The 17396-nt window shown below is 41.4% G+C and overlaps 1 protein-coding gene across 1 annotated transcript in view; it reads right to left on the bottom strand.

The window, feature by feature from the left end:
- Positions 1-224: 224 nt before the first annotated feature.
- LOC138956519 (A disintegrin and metalloproteinase with thrombospondin motifs adt-1-like) overlaps positions 225-17396 on the bottom strand; it is a 21355-nt gene continuing 4183 nt past the window's right edge. The window contains exons 4-17 of the mRNA XM_070327861.1: positions 16104-16181; positions 11536-11663; positions 11175-11212; positions 7933-8041; positions 7440-7592; positions 7060-7192; positions 6539-6664; positions 6287-6341; positions 5625-5783; positions 4808-4987; positions 3841-3954; positions 1993-2157; positions 1284-1397; positions 225-571 (exon numbers count right to left, since the gene is read on the bottom strand). Coding sequence (XP_070183962.1) covers positions 468-571; positions 1284-1397; positions 1993-2157; positions 3841-3954; positions 4808-4987; positions 5625-5783; positions 6287-6341; positions 6539-6664; positions 7060-7192; positions 7440-7592; positions 7933-8041; positions 11175-11212; positions 11536-11663; positions 16104-16181 — 1656 coding nt within the window. The 3' untranslated portion in view covers positions 225-467. The remainder of the gene's footprint in view (positions 572-1283; positions 1398-1992; positions 2158-3840; positions 3955-4807; positions 4988-5624; positions 5784-6286; positions 6342-6538; positions 6665-7059; positions 7193-7439; positions 7593-7932; positions 8042-11174; positions 11213-11535; positions 11664-16103; positions 16182-17396) is intronic.

Raw genomic sequence — 17396 nt, 5'->3', positions numbered from 1 at the left:
TCGTTGCTTTTTGATTGTTCATATTTTAGACATACACACACACACACACGCACGCACACACACACACACACACAAACACACACACACACTCACACACACACACACACACACACACACACACACACGTACACGCACACGCACACACACACACACACACAGTGCGCTTGGTTGTTTGCCAAGCTATTACTTACAGTTTCATTCACAGAAGAAAAAATAAACCAACATATTGATCCTTCAGATTCTTCAGATGTTTGCTTCAAATAGAAATTGTACATTTATGTAAAAGAGAAAGAAATAATCACAGTATTTTATTCCAACGGCACAACAAGAACAAAACAATACAAAAGTGTAAGAAAAAAAGTTGGGAGGAAAGTAAAATAACGCATATATAGTTCTAAAAGAAATGCATTTCTCATTAAAAAAAAAAATGATCAATTGCATCGTTGGAACATTACAGTTCTCGTTGTTTATGTACAAGAAGCACAGCAAGCTTCCTCGTTACCGAAACAAATAGCTCTGTTTGCAGCAACTAAAGTTGCACACGTAGGGTTTCGGTCACCAAACTTGCAATCTGCACATGTAAATGTATGTATTTATTAATTTATTTTACTGGACTGCAGAACCCTAACATGTCTATTTTTCTTTAACACACACTCCGTACTTGCAGTCTGTACACAATACAAACAATGCGGATATGGTTGTTTTGACTGTATGTATACTATGCTTTTGGCTTTTGTTTTTAGATCTTATTGTATTGTCTGTTTTGCTTTTATCTTTAGATCTTATTCTACTCTTTTGCTTTTGTTCTTAAATCTCATTCTGTAGATTTGTTTCTATCTATTCCATTGTATTTCTGCCCTGCGCAGAGCAATTTGGGCAGTCACAGTTTTTGTGTCTGTAAGTACATTCTGCACAAATACAGTCAGAATGTGTTTGTTTTGACTTTATTGGTAATTCTCGTTGTATTATCCGGCGTAAATAATAACATGAACAAAATCAATTAAATTAAGTCAGTAATTACCTATAACTAAAATGAATAATACATAGAGGTAAAAACAAATATTAAGGCACTGTTGTTTTGTTTGCAAGAATGTGGCAGTAAGTAAAAATTGGTCCAGCTACAGTTACAAACTATCGAAACGGTTAAAACATCTGATTATATTTTCTGAAAACCTTTCAGGCTTAGCCTACATCATTACCATATAGGCTACATCTACGTGAGAAACAATGGTACAACGTTTAAAAGCAATGGTTAATCATAAGCGTATACGCCGTTCTCTTACTGGGAATGGATGTTTTGTGTTTCTTGCAGGATTCGCAGCAACGTTCTTCATTGTAGTAACAATTAGAGGCGGATATTGTAGAACACCAAGAAGCTTGATCGCCATACTCACAACCTGTACAGCAGTAAACATTTGGTTTGAACATGATTTTATTTAGAGAATATGGAGCGGCATAGGAGACAAAAGATAAACTTGGGACCACACAACAAGCTATGCTTATACCGAGACTAAGGGGAGTAACTTCCTTTAAAATCGACTATATTCTAAACAAAAACAAAACAAAAAACAGTAACGACAACGACAGCAACAACAACAACCACAACAACACGCATAACTAATAATTCTGTGCGAGAACACAAATTATTGTATGAACGCACACGTGGGCGTATGGGTTCAGACATGTGACACGAAAGGTGAAGGACAATAATGTTGGTCAAGAATTAAATCCTCCAAGAAGTAATCTATAACTGCTCGTAGCACAAGTATCCTACGATGTGTGTGTGTGTGTGTGTGTGTGTGTGTGTGTGTTTGTGCGTGTGTGTGCGTGTGTGTGTTTGTGTGTGTGTGTGTGTGTATGTATGTGTGTGTGTCATTGCTGTCCCATTCGGTTCAAACGACTTTGGGAAATGATGTTAATACGAACTCCCTTTTAAGGTCTTGTCTGTGCAGCATCTTTTTAATAACCCAGAAACAATTTCAATGGAGGTACTTGTCGGGTCAGAGCTGGTTCCTGTTGCAGGTGCTGGCGCCGCGGTTGTCGCAGATTGTGGATTCGCGCAGGTTACACAGCAGATGTGACTGTAGGTTACACATCGACCCCTGTCCTCTGCGATGAAGATCGGGCAGAAGCTGCTCCTGTCACCGTACTTGCAGTCTGTACACAATACAATCAATGCGGATGTAGTTGTTTTGGCTGTATGTATGCTTTGCTTTAGGATTTTGTTTTTAGATCTAATTATAGTGTCTGCTTTGCTTTTATCTTTAGATCTCTTTCTACTCTTTTGCTTTTGTTCTTAAATCTCATTCTATAGATGTGTTTCTATATATTCCATTTCATTTCTGCCCTGCGCAGAGCAATTTGGGCAGTCACAATTATTGTGTCTGTAAGTACATTCTGCACAAATACACACATGCAGTCAGAATGTGTTTGTTTTGACTTTATTGGTAATTCTCGTTGTATTATTCGGCGTAAATAATAACATGAACAAAATCAATAAAATGAAGTCAGTAATTACTTATGACGAAAATGAATAATACATAGAGGTAAAACAAATATTAAGGCACTGCTGTTTTGTTTGCAAGAATGTGGCAGTAAGCAAATTTCGGTCCAGCTACATTTACAAACTATCAACACGGTTAAAACATCTGATCATATTTTCTGAAAACCTTTCAGGCTTACATCATTACCATTTATTCCCCCCTCTGCTTCTTTCTCTATGTAAAGGTGTAGGGCTAGTTATTTTTCGGTAACTTACCCAACAACCAAAATCACTAACCCAACAACCGGCCTGAATCCTCGATAGCTCACAGGTTGATGAGCTAGACTTTGAGGGAACTACTTTAAAAGCGATTGAAAAGTTCCGAACGCTCTAATATACGAAATATACATCTCCAGGCCAAACAATACAAACATACTGCATTTAAACTAGCAACTACAGGCTTGAACACATTAATCTCCACATAAAATCCGTGAGTTTGGTTGTTTTCTAAATCCAAATCTAACGATCAGTGCAGAGAAAATCGTTTTAGATCTCTTATGAGTGCAAGCAAACTTTGAAGGCAAGTACATCTCGTACTCTGTCTAGCGATAAGAGTAGTTCCCCTTCCAAATTTTCTGATCTGAGTTGCTTGGACAAAAGACTGCAATCCGACGGTTAGTTTTCGACAATATTTCATTTCATAAACAGATCACACGCAATCAAGTGCACATATCTCATCAATTTAAAGAACATACAGCGGTTTTATACATTAGTTTGCCCCAGAAAACTGATCTTCATACAGTTTTTAACGTTGGAACTTTGGTGCAAAATTTCGTCTGCTGGTCACATTCGAAGAAAGAACATTTCCTAAGCGATACCAAAACATGAACAGAACACACACTATCTGCCTTTACCGCCACAGCAGAATAACAACATAACTGTGCACTTGATTTTAGTCAAAAACAGGGAAACTGACAAGAAGTGTTGACAGAATTGAATTATTTTCCCTGAGCTATACAACCGCGCATTATTCAATCGCCTGCGCAGGTAGACTGGTTGAGTGAATAGGATTCGATCAAACTTTCGCACAAAAACTCCTCTGTTCTTTGAATAACTGAAGAAAGGAGGAATAAAGAGGTTACATACCTCGTCTCAGTGATTATTAAAAATAATGGTCTCAGTTCGCGGTCATGAAAAAGCTCGCTGAAGCTCGCATTTTTCATGATCCGCAAACTTCGACCATATTTTTAATAATCACTGAGACTCGGCATGTAACCTCTACATGCATCTACGTAAGAAACAATGGTACAACGTTTAATAGCAATGGTTAATCATAAGCGTATGCGCCGTTCTCTTACTGGGAATGGATGTTTTGTATTTCTTGCAGGATTCGCAGCAGGTTTCTCCATTGTAGTGACAGCCATTGCCGGATATTGTAGAACACCAAGAAGCTCGATCGCCATACTCACAACCTGCAAAGCAGTAAACATTTGGTTTGAACATGGTTTTATTCAGAGAATATGGATCGGCACAGGAGACAACAGATAAACTTGGGACTACACAACAAGCTATGCTTATACCGAGACTAAGGGGAGTTACCTCCTTTAAAATCGACTATATTTAAAAAATAACAATAAAATTTAAAAAATAAACAACAACAACAACAACAACAACAACAACAACAACAACAACAACAACAACAACAACAACAACAACACGCATAACCAATAATTCTGTGCGAGAACACAAATTATTGTATGGACGCACACGTGGGCGTATGGGTTAAGACATGTGACACAAAAGGGGAAGGACAATAATGTTGGTCAAGAATTAAAGAAGGACAATAATGTTGGTCAAGAATTAAATCCTCCAGCGAACGCCAAGAAGAAGAAGAATTAATTCCTCCAAGTTGTGTAACTGCTCGTAGCACAAGTATCCTACGATGTGTGTGTGTGTGTGTGTGTGTGTGTGTGTGTGTGTGTGTGTGTGTGTGTGTGTGTGAGTGTGTGTGTGTGTGTGTGTGTGTGTGTGTGTGCGTGTGCGTGCGTGCGTACATGCGTGCGTGCGTGCGTGCGTGCGTGAACGACTTTGGAAATTGGCGTTAATACGAATTCCCTTTCAAGGTCTTGTCTGTGTATCGGGAGTTTGTCATTAACAAATACCAAAATATAAGTAAAACAATGTGAGATTGTCAGTCAGAAAATTACCAATGCTTCAGTGACTATACAGCTATACAAATGTTGTGTCGTTCAATCGGAAAAAAGATAGTGTAATTAAACACGCAGGATATTTTTAATAACCCAGAAACAATTTTAATGGAGGTACCTGTTGTGTCAGAGCTGGTTCCGGTTGCAGGTGCTGGCGCCGCGGTTGTTGCAGGTGCTGGCGCCGCGGTTGTCGCAGATTGTTGATCCTGGCAGGTTCCGCAGCAGACTTCTTTATTATAGGAACAGGCATTGGCGGATAATGTAGAACACCAAGAAGCTTGATCGCCATACTCACAACCTGTACACCAGTAAACATGTGGTTTGAACATGAATTTATTTTGATAATATGGAGCTGCATAGGAGACAAAAGATAAACTTGGGACCACACAACAAGCTATGCTTATACCGAGACTAAGGGGAGTAACCTCCTTTAAAATCGACTAAAACAAAACAGTAACAACAACAACAACAACAACAACAATAACAACAACTAATAATTGTGTGCGAGCACACAAATTATTGTATGAACCCACACGTGGGCGTATGGGTTAAGACATGTGACACAAAAGGTGAAGGACAATAATGTTGGTCAAGAATTAAATCCTCCAATAAGTGAAACTGCTCGTAGCACAAGTATCCTACGATATATGTGTGTGTGTGTGTGTGTGTGTGTGTGTGTGTGTGTGTGTGTGTGTGTGTGTGTGTGTGTGTGTGTGTGTGTGTGTGTGTGTGTGTGTGTGTGTGTGTGTGTGTGTGTTTGCCGGTACGCGTGTTCGTGTGTACGTGCGTACATGTACAATTATATATCTTTACATGAGTATGTTAATTTGTCTGAAAATTCTCGCGCGCACAAACATGATAATATGTTCTCCGAGTCTTTGCGAGTAAATTGATGCATGTGTAGGCATATCTATGTGCATGTGTCAGGTTCTTACTTGCAATGCCCGTTTTAGCGGCTTCGCAGCTGGCGCAGCAGTCTTTGCGTATAAAGCTTTGGTAACAGAGATGCTGGTCTGTGGCTGTTATCAGCTCCTCGCAGCTCTTTCCCTCGTAGACTTTGGCGTAAGACGGGGCATTTCCAAAGGTGCATGTGTCTGGTGAGACAGAGATTTTGAATCAGATACACAAAGAGAATTAAGCGCTCTAAATGCATTCGGAACCAGTTTTCTGGCACCTGCGAGAATAACAAGAACTGGCACTGATGAACAAGCGACTTTCGTCCTCATTTGAGACAGTGATTAGTTTAAAGTCATCATTGAGGTTGATTACCAACCATAAACAGCCTGGATGCTCTCTGTGCACAATAGCATTTGTTTCAGAATTAATTTCGTAAAAGGCACTAGTGGGGCGAACTGTTTTCTCGAGGCACAGAGGGCCTTTAATGACACATTGTCATTTACTAATGCAAGAAATATATATATATACTGAACTGTTTTTTGCTGTATTTGTATGAGTTACACTGTTTGTCTTTATCTCAAGAAAGCTTCCATTAGTTTAGTCTAAACAGAACAGATTTTGCTGTAAACTAATACACGCAGTGCTGATTTTCAACAAACTATCAACGCTCGGACCCAAAGGACGTTTGCGGCCAACTTACCCGACACACTCGTTGACGCAGTTGCTGAGTCCATGCACAATCCAAGAGAACACGTCTGAAATCCAGAGTGCGAAACTGATATAGATGGCCTATGTTTATCAGGTACCAGAGAGATTCTGAAACGCTTTTTCAAATTGCAAGATTTTCTCACAAGGTGGGATTTCAACAAATCAAAAATAAAAGTGACACAAGAATAAAAACACCAGAATCCTGCAGACACATGCATAATAAAGAGTCAATCGTCGTATTCACCTTGCCACTTCCACAGGGGAAGCCGTCAGTTCCCACCACGCTGATGTAGTTAGGGGCGTCACTCAGGCACCAGATGGCAGTGCACACGGCACTGTAGTCCAGGGATCCTTGCGGTCCGTAGAATGTCTGCACACAGATCAACAATGGTATAGCTCAAGACCCTCGTACTGTGCATATATGATAATGTTGTTGGTGTTGGTGTTGGTGTTGTTGTTGGTGTTGTTGTTGTTGGTGGTGGTGGTGGTGGTGGTGGTGGTGGTGTTTTGGTGTTGTTGCTGCTGCTGCTGCTGCTGCGGCTACCGATGATGCTGAAGATGCAGATGACGACGACCTTGACGACGCTAATGTCGCTGCTGATGCTGATGCCACTGATGATGATGACGACGACGACGACGATGATGATGATGATGATGATGCCGATGATGATGATGATGATGATGATGATGATGATGATGATGATGATGATGATGATGATGATGATGATGATGATGATGATGATGATGATACTGAAAAATACTCACTCTTCCTAAGTAGGAGTGGTCACCGGCTGTCATCCTGCAGACGGTATCGGGATCGTAACGCTCTCCGATCTGTGGGGCGTTCAGTACTGGCGTCACCGTGTTGGCCGCAGAGAGACAGCTACCGGTTACGCTACTGCAATGCACATGACAACATTTCTGTTTTCGAGCGCTCTACTTGCTTTCTACTACGAGAAATTTCCCAGCGATGGGACAATAAAGTAATGAAAATGAAAAAAAAAAGAAAGAAGACGAAAACAAATAATGTAAACGAAAACTGTCAATACAACCATTCAACAAATGTAAACGTAATGCACATTTTGCTTGGCAACGATGTGCAATGCAGTCGATTTCCATGGAAACCAAGAAGAGTGATAACTTACTCATGCAGAGTTTGCAGGAAGTTTCTGAAGTAGGTTCTGGAACAGCTCGAGAACTTAAAGTTGAGTGGAGAGTTCTGCGATCGCACCGCATCCATTATTTTCATGGAGTCGGAACCACACGTGTTATGGTCACCATCGTGTTTGGCACCAAGGCTGTTGTATGAAATGATTGCCGATTATTCCCGTCATATATATTGTTATGACGATCGCAAAAAGAAATTATTATGACATAACAAGAGGTACTCAGTCTATCGCGAGAAATAACCAAGAAAAATCGGATCAAAACAGCTCTTGTTCGTGTTCAAAGCTACCCTTTATCTCTCTACCTAACCGCCATTTTCGTTAGAATCGGATGGAGAAAAAAAATCATACGCTTAGATTCGCAAAATGATCGTCGGGGGCAAAGGGAGGGGGAGAGGGTAGAGAGTGGAAGGGGGTTGGGGGAAGCTTGAAATACAGCGAGTAAAACAAAACAAATAATTTGTGTTCGTACCTGTGTCCGAGTTCGTGAACCAGGGTGAGAACACTGTTACCGTTGGGACTTACTTCCACTGCTGACAGAGATTCTGTGGAGTGGCACATCTTTCCCAGCAAAGCCACACCTGTAGGATTTTAATGTACAAACACAGGGTTTTTTCATAGCAGGATGAAGGGTGACAGACATTTTGAATATAATGCATTATGCCCCGCACTTAAATCCAGACGTATATAATATGTTACAGTCAATAAATCAAATCAGTCATTACGCATATGACTGAAATGTTCAGTCATTACGTGAAATGACTGTTTCATACAGGCATTACGTGTAATTACTAAAATCTCTAGTCATTACGTGTAAGGACTAAACGTGGTTGTGTGTATGGTCACAGTCAATAAGTGAAATCAGTCAATAGGTGAAATGAGTTGGAACCATTTCTGAAAATTATAAAATTGAATGTATTTAAATTTTTCGGGATTGAAGGTAAATAGAAGCAAATTTAGTACATGTTTAAATTGTCTTGTGTTGGCATGAGAGAGAGAGAGAGACAGAGAGAGAGAGAGAGAGAGAGAGAGAGAGAGAGAGAGAGAGAGAGAGAGAGAGAGAGAGAGCCTGATCTTGACAACAGATAGTATTGTCTGCGCGGTTTCATGCTGCTTTGTTCTTTTAAAGAGGGTAATTCGACGATTATCTCTTGGTACTCTTCCTAGGATAGAAGATTCCTGGCTTTTGAAGCCTTTTGGCGTTTTAGATCTTCTGGAGATGACTTTTCTAACGCATCCAGTTTCTGCTGCTTTGTCGACTGCGTTCACAAGTATTACTGTCACAAACAAAGTGGCGTGTTAGACTAGAGCAGAGAACGTCGTGAACTGTACTCAAGTTTGTTTGACGTGATGTTAGTGAAGTACAACCAAGGCCAAGAACGTTGGGGAAAAAAATGTCACTAATTGGGCAAGAATCTACTCACAAATAAACTGTACTCAAGGTTGTTTGACGTGATGTTAGAGATTTACAATCCAAGGTTGATCGTCATAAGATGTCAATGAAATAAACGCACTGACAATACTATAACCATGTTGACATCTTTTCATTTTGTAAATAAAGGAAATGAAAATCCCATGGTATAAATCTACAGAGATTAGCCTTAGGCTAACACATATATTGAATACATGTACAAAGTAATGTTAGTCATTACGCTTATTGACTGCTGTCACCTATTGACTGTCACCTCTGACGATCCAGTCATTACACGTAATGACTAGAGATTTTAGTCATTACACGTAATGCGCGTAATGACTGATTTCACTTATTGACTGTAACATATACACATTACCATATCAATATTTTACATTGCAGGATTGCATTGTTAATGGTGGTAATGTAACAGCAATGTTTAGTTGATTTAGATGTCCAGATTCCGAGTGACTGTGATTTTTGGAAACGAAAACATACTGTTGATTTGGATAAAAGGTTATTGGCTGTAAAAAACACAAAAGAAGAAAGACTACGTTTGTTGCACTGGAAATTATTGCATGGCATAGGCCTATATCCAATATCTTATTAAACAAGATGGGATTACGAACATCGAGTATGTGCATTTTGTAATGAATTAGACACCCTTGAACATTTCTTTTGTTATTGCCAAGAGGTGATGAAGGGTAAGAAAATACATGTTGCCATAATTTTGAATGAAAAAAAGGTTTTTGGGGGTTGTCTTAGAGAAAACTGGAAAAATAATTATATTCATTTTGTGAATTATTGACCATTGGTAAATTTAAATATGGGAAAAGGTTAGATTTGGGTGTATTATTGGAAACTGAGTTGAACATCAGAAGTAAATTTATGTTATGATTTTTGTTTGTTTTTTTGTTAACATTTATTAATAAAGTCTGTTGATTTGAAAATGTACACATTTTATTGAGAAAAGAAAAAGACCAATGAAGAAGGATTGCTCCAAGCCACACACATTTTTTTAATAAAAACAATAAAATAAATAAAAATGAGAGAGAAGGCAAACAACAACTGTAGTAGCAACCTGCATGCAACTGAAGTTGAAAACAAGTCGCGTAAGGCAAATTTACTACATTTAGTCAAGCTGTGGAACTCACAGAATGAAACTGAACGTAGTCCGCCGCTAGTGCAAAAGGCAGTGAAAGTTACGAGCCTGTTTGGCGCGGTAGCGGTTGCGCTGTGCTTCATAGCTCACGCTTTACTGTACCTCTCTTCGTTTTAACTTTCTGAGCGTGTTTTTAATCCAAACATATTACATCTATATGTTTTTAGAATCAAGAACCGACAAGGAATAAGATGAAATTGTTTTTAAATCGATTTCGGAAAGTTAATTTTGATCATAATTTTTATGTTTTTAATTTTCATAGCTTGCTTTTAATCCAAATATAACATATTTATATGTTTTTGGAATCAGAACATGAAAACAAATAAGATGAACGTAAACTTGGATCGTTTTATAAACATTTTTTTTTTTTTACAATTTTCAGATTTTTAATTACCAAAGTCATTAATTAATTTTTAAGCCACCATGCTGAAATGCAATACCGAAGTCTGGCCTTCGTCGAAGATTGTTTGGCCAAACTTTCAATAAATTTGATTGAAAAATGAGGGTGTGACAGTGCCGCCTCAACTTTTACAAAAAGCCGGATATGACGTCATCAAAGACATTTATCGAAAAAAAAGAGAAAAAACCCCCGGGGATATCATTCCCAGGAACTCTCATGTAAAATTTCATAAAGATTGGTCCAGTAGTTTAGTCTGAATCACTCTACACACACACACGCACAGACACACACACACACACACAGACATACACCACACCCTCGTCTCGATCCCCCCCCCCCCCCCCTACGTTAAAACATTTAGTCAAAACTTGACTAAATGTAAAAAGGGTGATGGCATCTTGTCAAAGCCGCCTGCACAGACTCAGACAGAAAAACAGAAAATCTGACGAAAACACACGCTTACACAAAAACCGAAACACAAACACAAACAGAACACAAACACAAACAGAAGCACAAGCTGACATTTAAGACAAAGGCAAAGACACACACACCGACACACAAACACACATCCACGCACCCTCACACACACACACACACACACACACACACACACTCACACACACACACACACACATACAAACACACACACACATACAAACACACACACACACACATATACACACACAAACCCTCATAATTATGTAACCTCATCTGTGTGTAGCTCAAAATGCAATGATTTACCATTAACGCCACTCTGTAATCCATCAGAGAGATCCCACCTGCAATAAATAGTGGTCAACTTGTAACTATACCATTCAGTTTTCAATGATAAAACTATAAATAGAAGTAGGCCAAAACACCACCTACTTACGAAGTGTATCAAGTGTACACACACACACACACACACACACACACACACACACACACACACACACACACACACACTCACACACACACACACACACACACGCACGCACGCACGCACATACAGACACACACTCACACACACACATACACACACACACACACACACAAACACACACACCCTCCCCTTTCTCTTCACGACGCTACCCCACCCCCAGTCACATAAACAAAGTCATACCCTGTCAGTAAAACAGTGTGGTCTGTAAGGGGATAATTCTTCCCTTCCAACCAGAGTTGGAACGTTTTGAGAACTTTGTCTGAGCTCACTCTGTTCCCGTCATACACCTCTGTAGAAATTGTCTCGTCCTGAAATGTAAAGAAAAAAGTTTGGTTTGATAGTTTGTTTTGTTGTTGCGTTTTTTTCCCTTTTTTTCTAATGTGGTAACTGTTAGTAAATAATAACAGACATGTCGAGAAAATGGATTATCAAATGATATCATTTTTGAGAAATGTATGTTATGATTTGTTAACAGTCAGCATATTAGAAATAACGGGTTTATTACCGTCTATTTCGACTAAAAGAAATTTCGAAGCGACCCCGCAAAGTAGACAGAACGGCCGCAATGGGAACGTGATCGCTCCTATCTGATTGTGCCTGTCATGACAGGCAAAGCATTCTCGTGACCTGTATCAACCAATCACTCACATGACGTGATGAATATTATTGGGTTAAAGGCACAGTAAGCCTCCCGTAAACCATCACAGACACGGTCAGGCTTTTACACACAGTAAAAACACCCTTTCATTTAAACACTCACCGATTGAGAACATCCTCCGTAAAGAGCGAACAATTTTCAAAGAATTTATTTTTGCGTGGTTTATCTTACCCCTGAGCCATCGTGAACCCGTGTGATCCAGTTTCCCTTTTTCACAATGTAGTCGTCAGTTAGCCTTATTTGAATGCGACTCGATGTGAGCTTATTTACAATAGCACGTTTTTATGCACGAAACAAACGGCTGTGGTTCACAAGAACTCTAGCGATGGCTTTTGACTGTTGAGAGGAACGGCGATATGCACTGACTGATAAACCGTCGTCTGCTGACCATTGCGTGACCCTGCTTCCGGGCTTTTCTTTTTTCAAACTTTCACAACTTCGAATTGCACTGATCTTGTCTTGATGAAAAAAGAATTCTTTTATGATTAAAGAATGTTTGTGTAACAAGCTAGATTTTAAAAGTTAGGTCTAGCGCAAAAACGCACCACGGTCCAAAAACATTCTGATAACCATTGATCCACGGCTGTCGCCAGTTTAAGTGTGATGGGGTGGAGTGGAAGGGGGAAATAGGCCAGGAAGCATAAATGAGACGCCAAGACAGAGGTTGCGATAACGTGACTTTTAATTAACGTACACTAGAAAGCACATCAGAAAGCAGTGTAGATTCTCCTCAGTGAGCACACTTGAAAGGAACACAAAACCTGCTGCTGACGATAGTCGCGAAACACAAGAGCACGAATTCGCAAGTCGCGATAAATTTGGGCAGAGGTTCGACACTGTCATGACAACAACATATGAGCAGCACACAGCTCACTCGATGATCGGTCTCACTAAACGCGTCTGCTGATCTAGCCTAAGTGCTCAGTCTTTTAAAGGCTGGTCACTTCCGATTTCCTGTGGCGATAAGCCAATAGGAAGGCTACCCGGTGTCAGACAACGGGGGGTGTCGTCTTAAGATTGCCTGCCAAATGAAAGGGATCGTTAAAGAGGCAGAGAGCCGTGTCGGTGTCACGCACCGGAAATATTACGCACACCGGATAAGGTTCATTAGATTACAAGCAGTTACAAAGAGGGGGGGGGGGGGGTAAGAGACTAAAACCTCCAAGCCACCTGGCATCTTCTATGATGTACCCTGTCAAAAGAAATGACACCCACTTGACAAAACGCCGAGTCCAACGAATACCCAGACAGGCTGGCGGCACATTACATAACGACCACCTACATCTGAGATAAGAGGTTAGAAAGGAATCCGGTCAAGAGTCTACCCTACGATAGTAAACACACAATAATTCTAGCGGGAGACACAACTTGGGTCAGGGGAAGATAATAGACAGGGGAGGCAACTGGGTCGAGCAGGAGATAATTACACAAAAAGACTGGGTACGCCACTTGACTACATCCCCCCCAGCTCTATACCAACTGCGTCCTCGCAGGTACAGCGCCTCGGGAATAGCTGAAAATGACATCTATAAATCAAACACAAGTTCACCCAAGTGAAACAACAAATAAAATCAGGAACGGTAACGGATGACACTCACAGTCACCCAACCCATTCATACAAGACACAATACAACAGGCAATCAATAATCATAGTGTACACACAGTCTCTTAGCTGAGCACAAACAGTCTCACAAATGACACATTGCCCCCGTGACAGCAGCACATTTATTACTCACACAAGTCCGTCTGTTCAAAATAAATAAAATCAAGTTTATTACAGCACTACTCAGAACGAAAACATTCGTTCCCGTATTCGGTGCGAGCGGCGAACTACATACACAGCAGCCGGAGGAGGGACCAGAGGTTCCGGGTCTCTAGCAAGAGGCTGGTCTTGAACACGTGCTGGAGGTGCCTGTGGATCAGGAACTGGTGCAGGGGCTGCTGGCTGCACCGGAAGAGGCTGGATGGGTGGGGGTAAGACAGGCGTGCCATGTAGACAGTGCCTCGGTCAGAGAATGTTGGGGTAGCAGGGACTTGGGGTAAAGGGGCAAGATTGAGCATGGAATCCCAAAATGTGACCTGCTGAGTGTCGTGTAGCTGCACGGGGACTGGCAGTGTCACATTTTGATGCTCTTCCTCTGTCTGGCAGCTTTGCTCACGGAGAGGTTGCGTGTTGGATGTTGACTGACTCACACGTTTCTCACTTGGCTGTCTCCATGACAGTGGTTGTTGATCTCTTTGACGCTTGGTAGGGCACCTGCTCTGCAGATGCCCGTGGCGGTTGCAAAGCCAACAACGTGGCTTCGCGGATCGTTGCTGTTGACGTAAGGCAGCTCGAGGGTGTTGGTCCAGGGCAGCTCGAAGCTCTGCTGAGCTGACGGCGAGTTCGTTGACTGGGACCTGCAGCCTGCTTAACCCGGCACACCTCTCTTTGGAATCAGGAGTTGCTTGGTCAGCCACTACATCGACATCTTCCCTCATCCACCTGAGAGCTTCGGCACGGACTGCCGCAAAAGTGACAGCTTCACGCCCTCTCACAAAGCGCAGCAGATCTCGTCGTAGAGGATGCAAAAACAGTCCATCGATGAAATGATCCCGGAGAGCATCATCTGTTAATGTACCAGGAACAACAGAATTAATCTTGACATGCAGAGACTGCAAACTGTGGGCGTATGAAAGAAGGCCCTCCTCTTGTCCCTGGTAGCGCGTGAAGAATGACGAAAGCAGTGAAGAACTGCTGGCGTGGTCACCAAACGTGTCCTGCAGAATGGTCAGGACTAGGTCAGCCGTAGCGGTCGCCTGAGGGGGGTGCAGGTTAACCTCCTTCCTGGCAGCCCCAGCGAGTGACTGGATCAGCCACTCTGCTCCCTCCCCTCCAAGTGCCGCCATGTTGAAGTGGGAAATGACGCGACGTGCCTCGGTGCTGAAATCGTCGAGCTGACAGCCATCGTCACCACCAGTGAAGACAGGAAGCCTGGGAGGGGGGAACATCTGCCACTGGGGTCTAGGAACCCCGTCGATCGCCATCTTGAATACGTTGAGTACCTCCTACACTGCTACCCCTGCTTTCTGGTGTTAAACTACGGCGTCTCTACTTCCTGAATCCTGCTCGCATGCGCCAGATGTGATAGAGTGCCAAAACACTACGATCACCTCGGGAAGCGAAGTGCAATCAAACAGGTTTGAAAATATTAGGGCTAATTTCTTAGCCCTATAAAAACTGTTATGCAAACCCGAAGGTTTCCATGAACATAATTACAGACAATCGGAAACCACCAGACCCCATCACAAACAGATTTCCACAAACCACGGGTGTTGACTTAAAGGCCAACAACTCGGGTGCAGAGTCTGCTGTGAAAGGAGCGGTAGCCTCCCCTGTCACATAAGGGAAGTAACTCATTTTTGACCTGAGTTCAGGATGGGTCCAAAAAGTGTTCAAGACAATCTGCAAAATTAATTCTTTAAAAATTGCTCGCTCTTTACGTAGGGCACCTAGGATGTTCCCGTTTGGTGAGCGTTCAAATGGAAGGGTGTTTGTACTGTGTGTAAAAGCCTGACAGTATCTGTGATGGTTTACGGGAGGCTTACTGTCCGGGCGTGATTTCCGGGATATTGAAAACAGCCGTCCAGCACCAAAAACGAGGCGCCATTGTTCTTCAGGGCCAAGTCCACGAAAATAAATTCTTTGAAAATTTCTCACGCTCGACAGAAAGCAGCCAGGATGTTCCCGTTCGGTGAACGTTTAAATGGAAGTATGCCTGTACTGCATGTAGACGCTCGGGGAGCTCTGTGATGGTTTACGGGAGGCTTACTGTGCCTTTAACAATAGGCTCACACAACAATCTCACGCATTTCAGTTGCTTCGATTTGTCTTGTCTAACAGAGAGCGACAGATTTAAAATCCACACCAGAGAGAAAGGACACAACGTAAATATATATTTGACGTAAATTGAGTGACGCAATTTCACTTGAATCTTGAGAATGACACACACACACACACACACACACACACACACACACACACACACACACACGCACGCACACACTCCCACACACACACACACACACACACACACTCACACACACTCACCGTAATGAATTCAATTCCGACGATTCTTGTGTCCAGATTTATTCCATAGGTGTCCAGTTGTTTGAAAATGGCGTTTGCCTAGGATAAGAAGAAATGCCAGTCAATTAATGAACTGTGACGAAAAAATCTCTCAGAAGTGCGTTCATGCGTACTTGTGGTGATGATTATCTAGTCATATGGGCAGTTCGGGTAAGTGCTTTTGAGTGTACGTGCGGGAGATGTATGCTTGTGTAAAAGGTTATATTTGGTACTTGAACAGGTAATCTTAACGTGCACAGAGAGAGAGAGAGAGAGAGAGAGAGAGAGAGAGAGAGAGAGAGAGAGAGAGAGAGAGAGAGAGAGAGAGAGAGAGAGAGAGAGAGAGAGAGAGAGAGAAACTGAAACTGAAACTGAAACTGAATCTGAAACTGAACTTTATTACCAAAGGATGCCAGAGGTTTTAGGCAAAGCCTAATCTTACAACCTGTCCCTTATACAAACACGTTAATACAGACGCACAGAATATAGATAGTAAAATTGACAAGGTTATTGTTTCTTACAGACGTACATAATGTTAATAGTAATAAGGAAAAGGGTTATGGTTTTGTATACACACTCAAAAATGGGGAAAACAATATAGTGTGGAAATTGCAGCATAGTTGCAATAATGCATTGCATATAAACATCCAAAACAACTAATAACAAAATGGAGGGAAAAAAATGTGGGGAGGAATTGTCCCAATCATTTGCATGTATATCGTTATCAATACATACACATAAAGACCAAATCAAAATACAAACATAACTTGACTAAATGTAAAAAGCACTAAAATATCAGATATGAAAAGTGTTCTATTTACCCATTAAGCGGGAATGAAACTGGCGCCAAAACGTTTTCACAGAGGATGCATTTCGGAGGGGTAGGGGTATGGAATTCCATAGAGACGCTCCTGAGAAGGCTAAACTTGACTTATGCAAGTCTAGACGAGGGATGGGGGGAATCAGGTTCTGGGACCCATATCTTGTTGTGGCATGTCTAAAATGTAATTTTAAATATCCAGAAACATTATTGTTAATTACTTTGTACATAAAGACAGCCTTGTTTAGCGTCAACTGATCTTTCAAGGGAAGGAAATTAAGGAGCTTTAGTTTATCATTTGTTGGCTTATTTGACTCATGCAGAATTAGTTTTGCAGCACGGCGATGAAGAGAATTGAGTCGTTTGAGATGAACATCACTGCAGTTATCCCAAAGTGTTGAAACAAAGTTGATATGGGGCATTATGTGGGCGTAATAAAACAACTTGAGTGCTTC

This window comes from Littorina saxatilis, linkage group LG2 (genome assembly GCF_037325665.1).
Source record: "Littorina saxatilis isolate snail1 linkage group LG2, US_GU_Lsax_2.0, whole genome shotgun sequence".
In the NCBI taxonomy this organism is placed as follows: domain Eukaryota; kingdom Metazoa; phylum Mollusca; class Gastropoda; order Littorinimorpha; family Littorinidae; genus Littorina; species Littorina saxatilis.
Note: the sequence above shows the minus strand (reverse complement) of the source record. Positions and strands in the feature narration are given on the sequence as shown.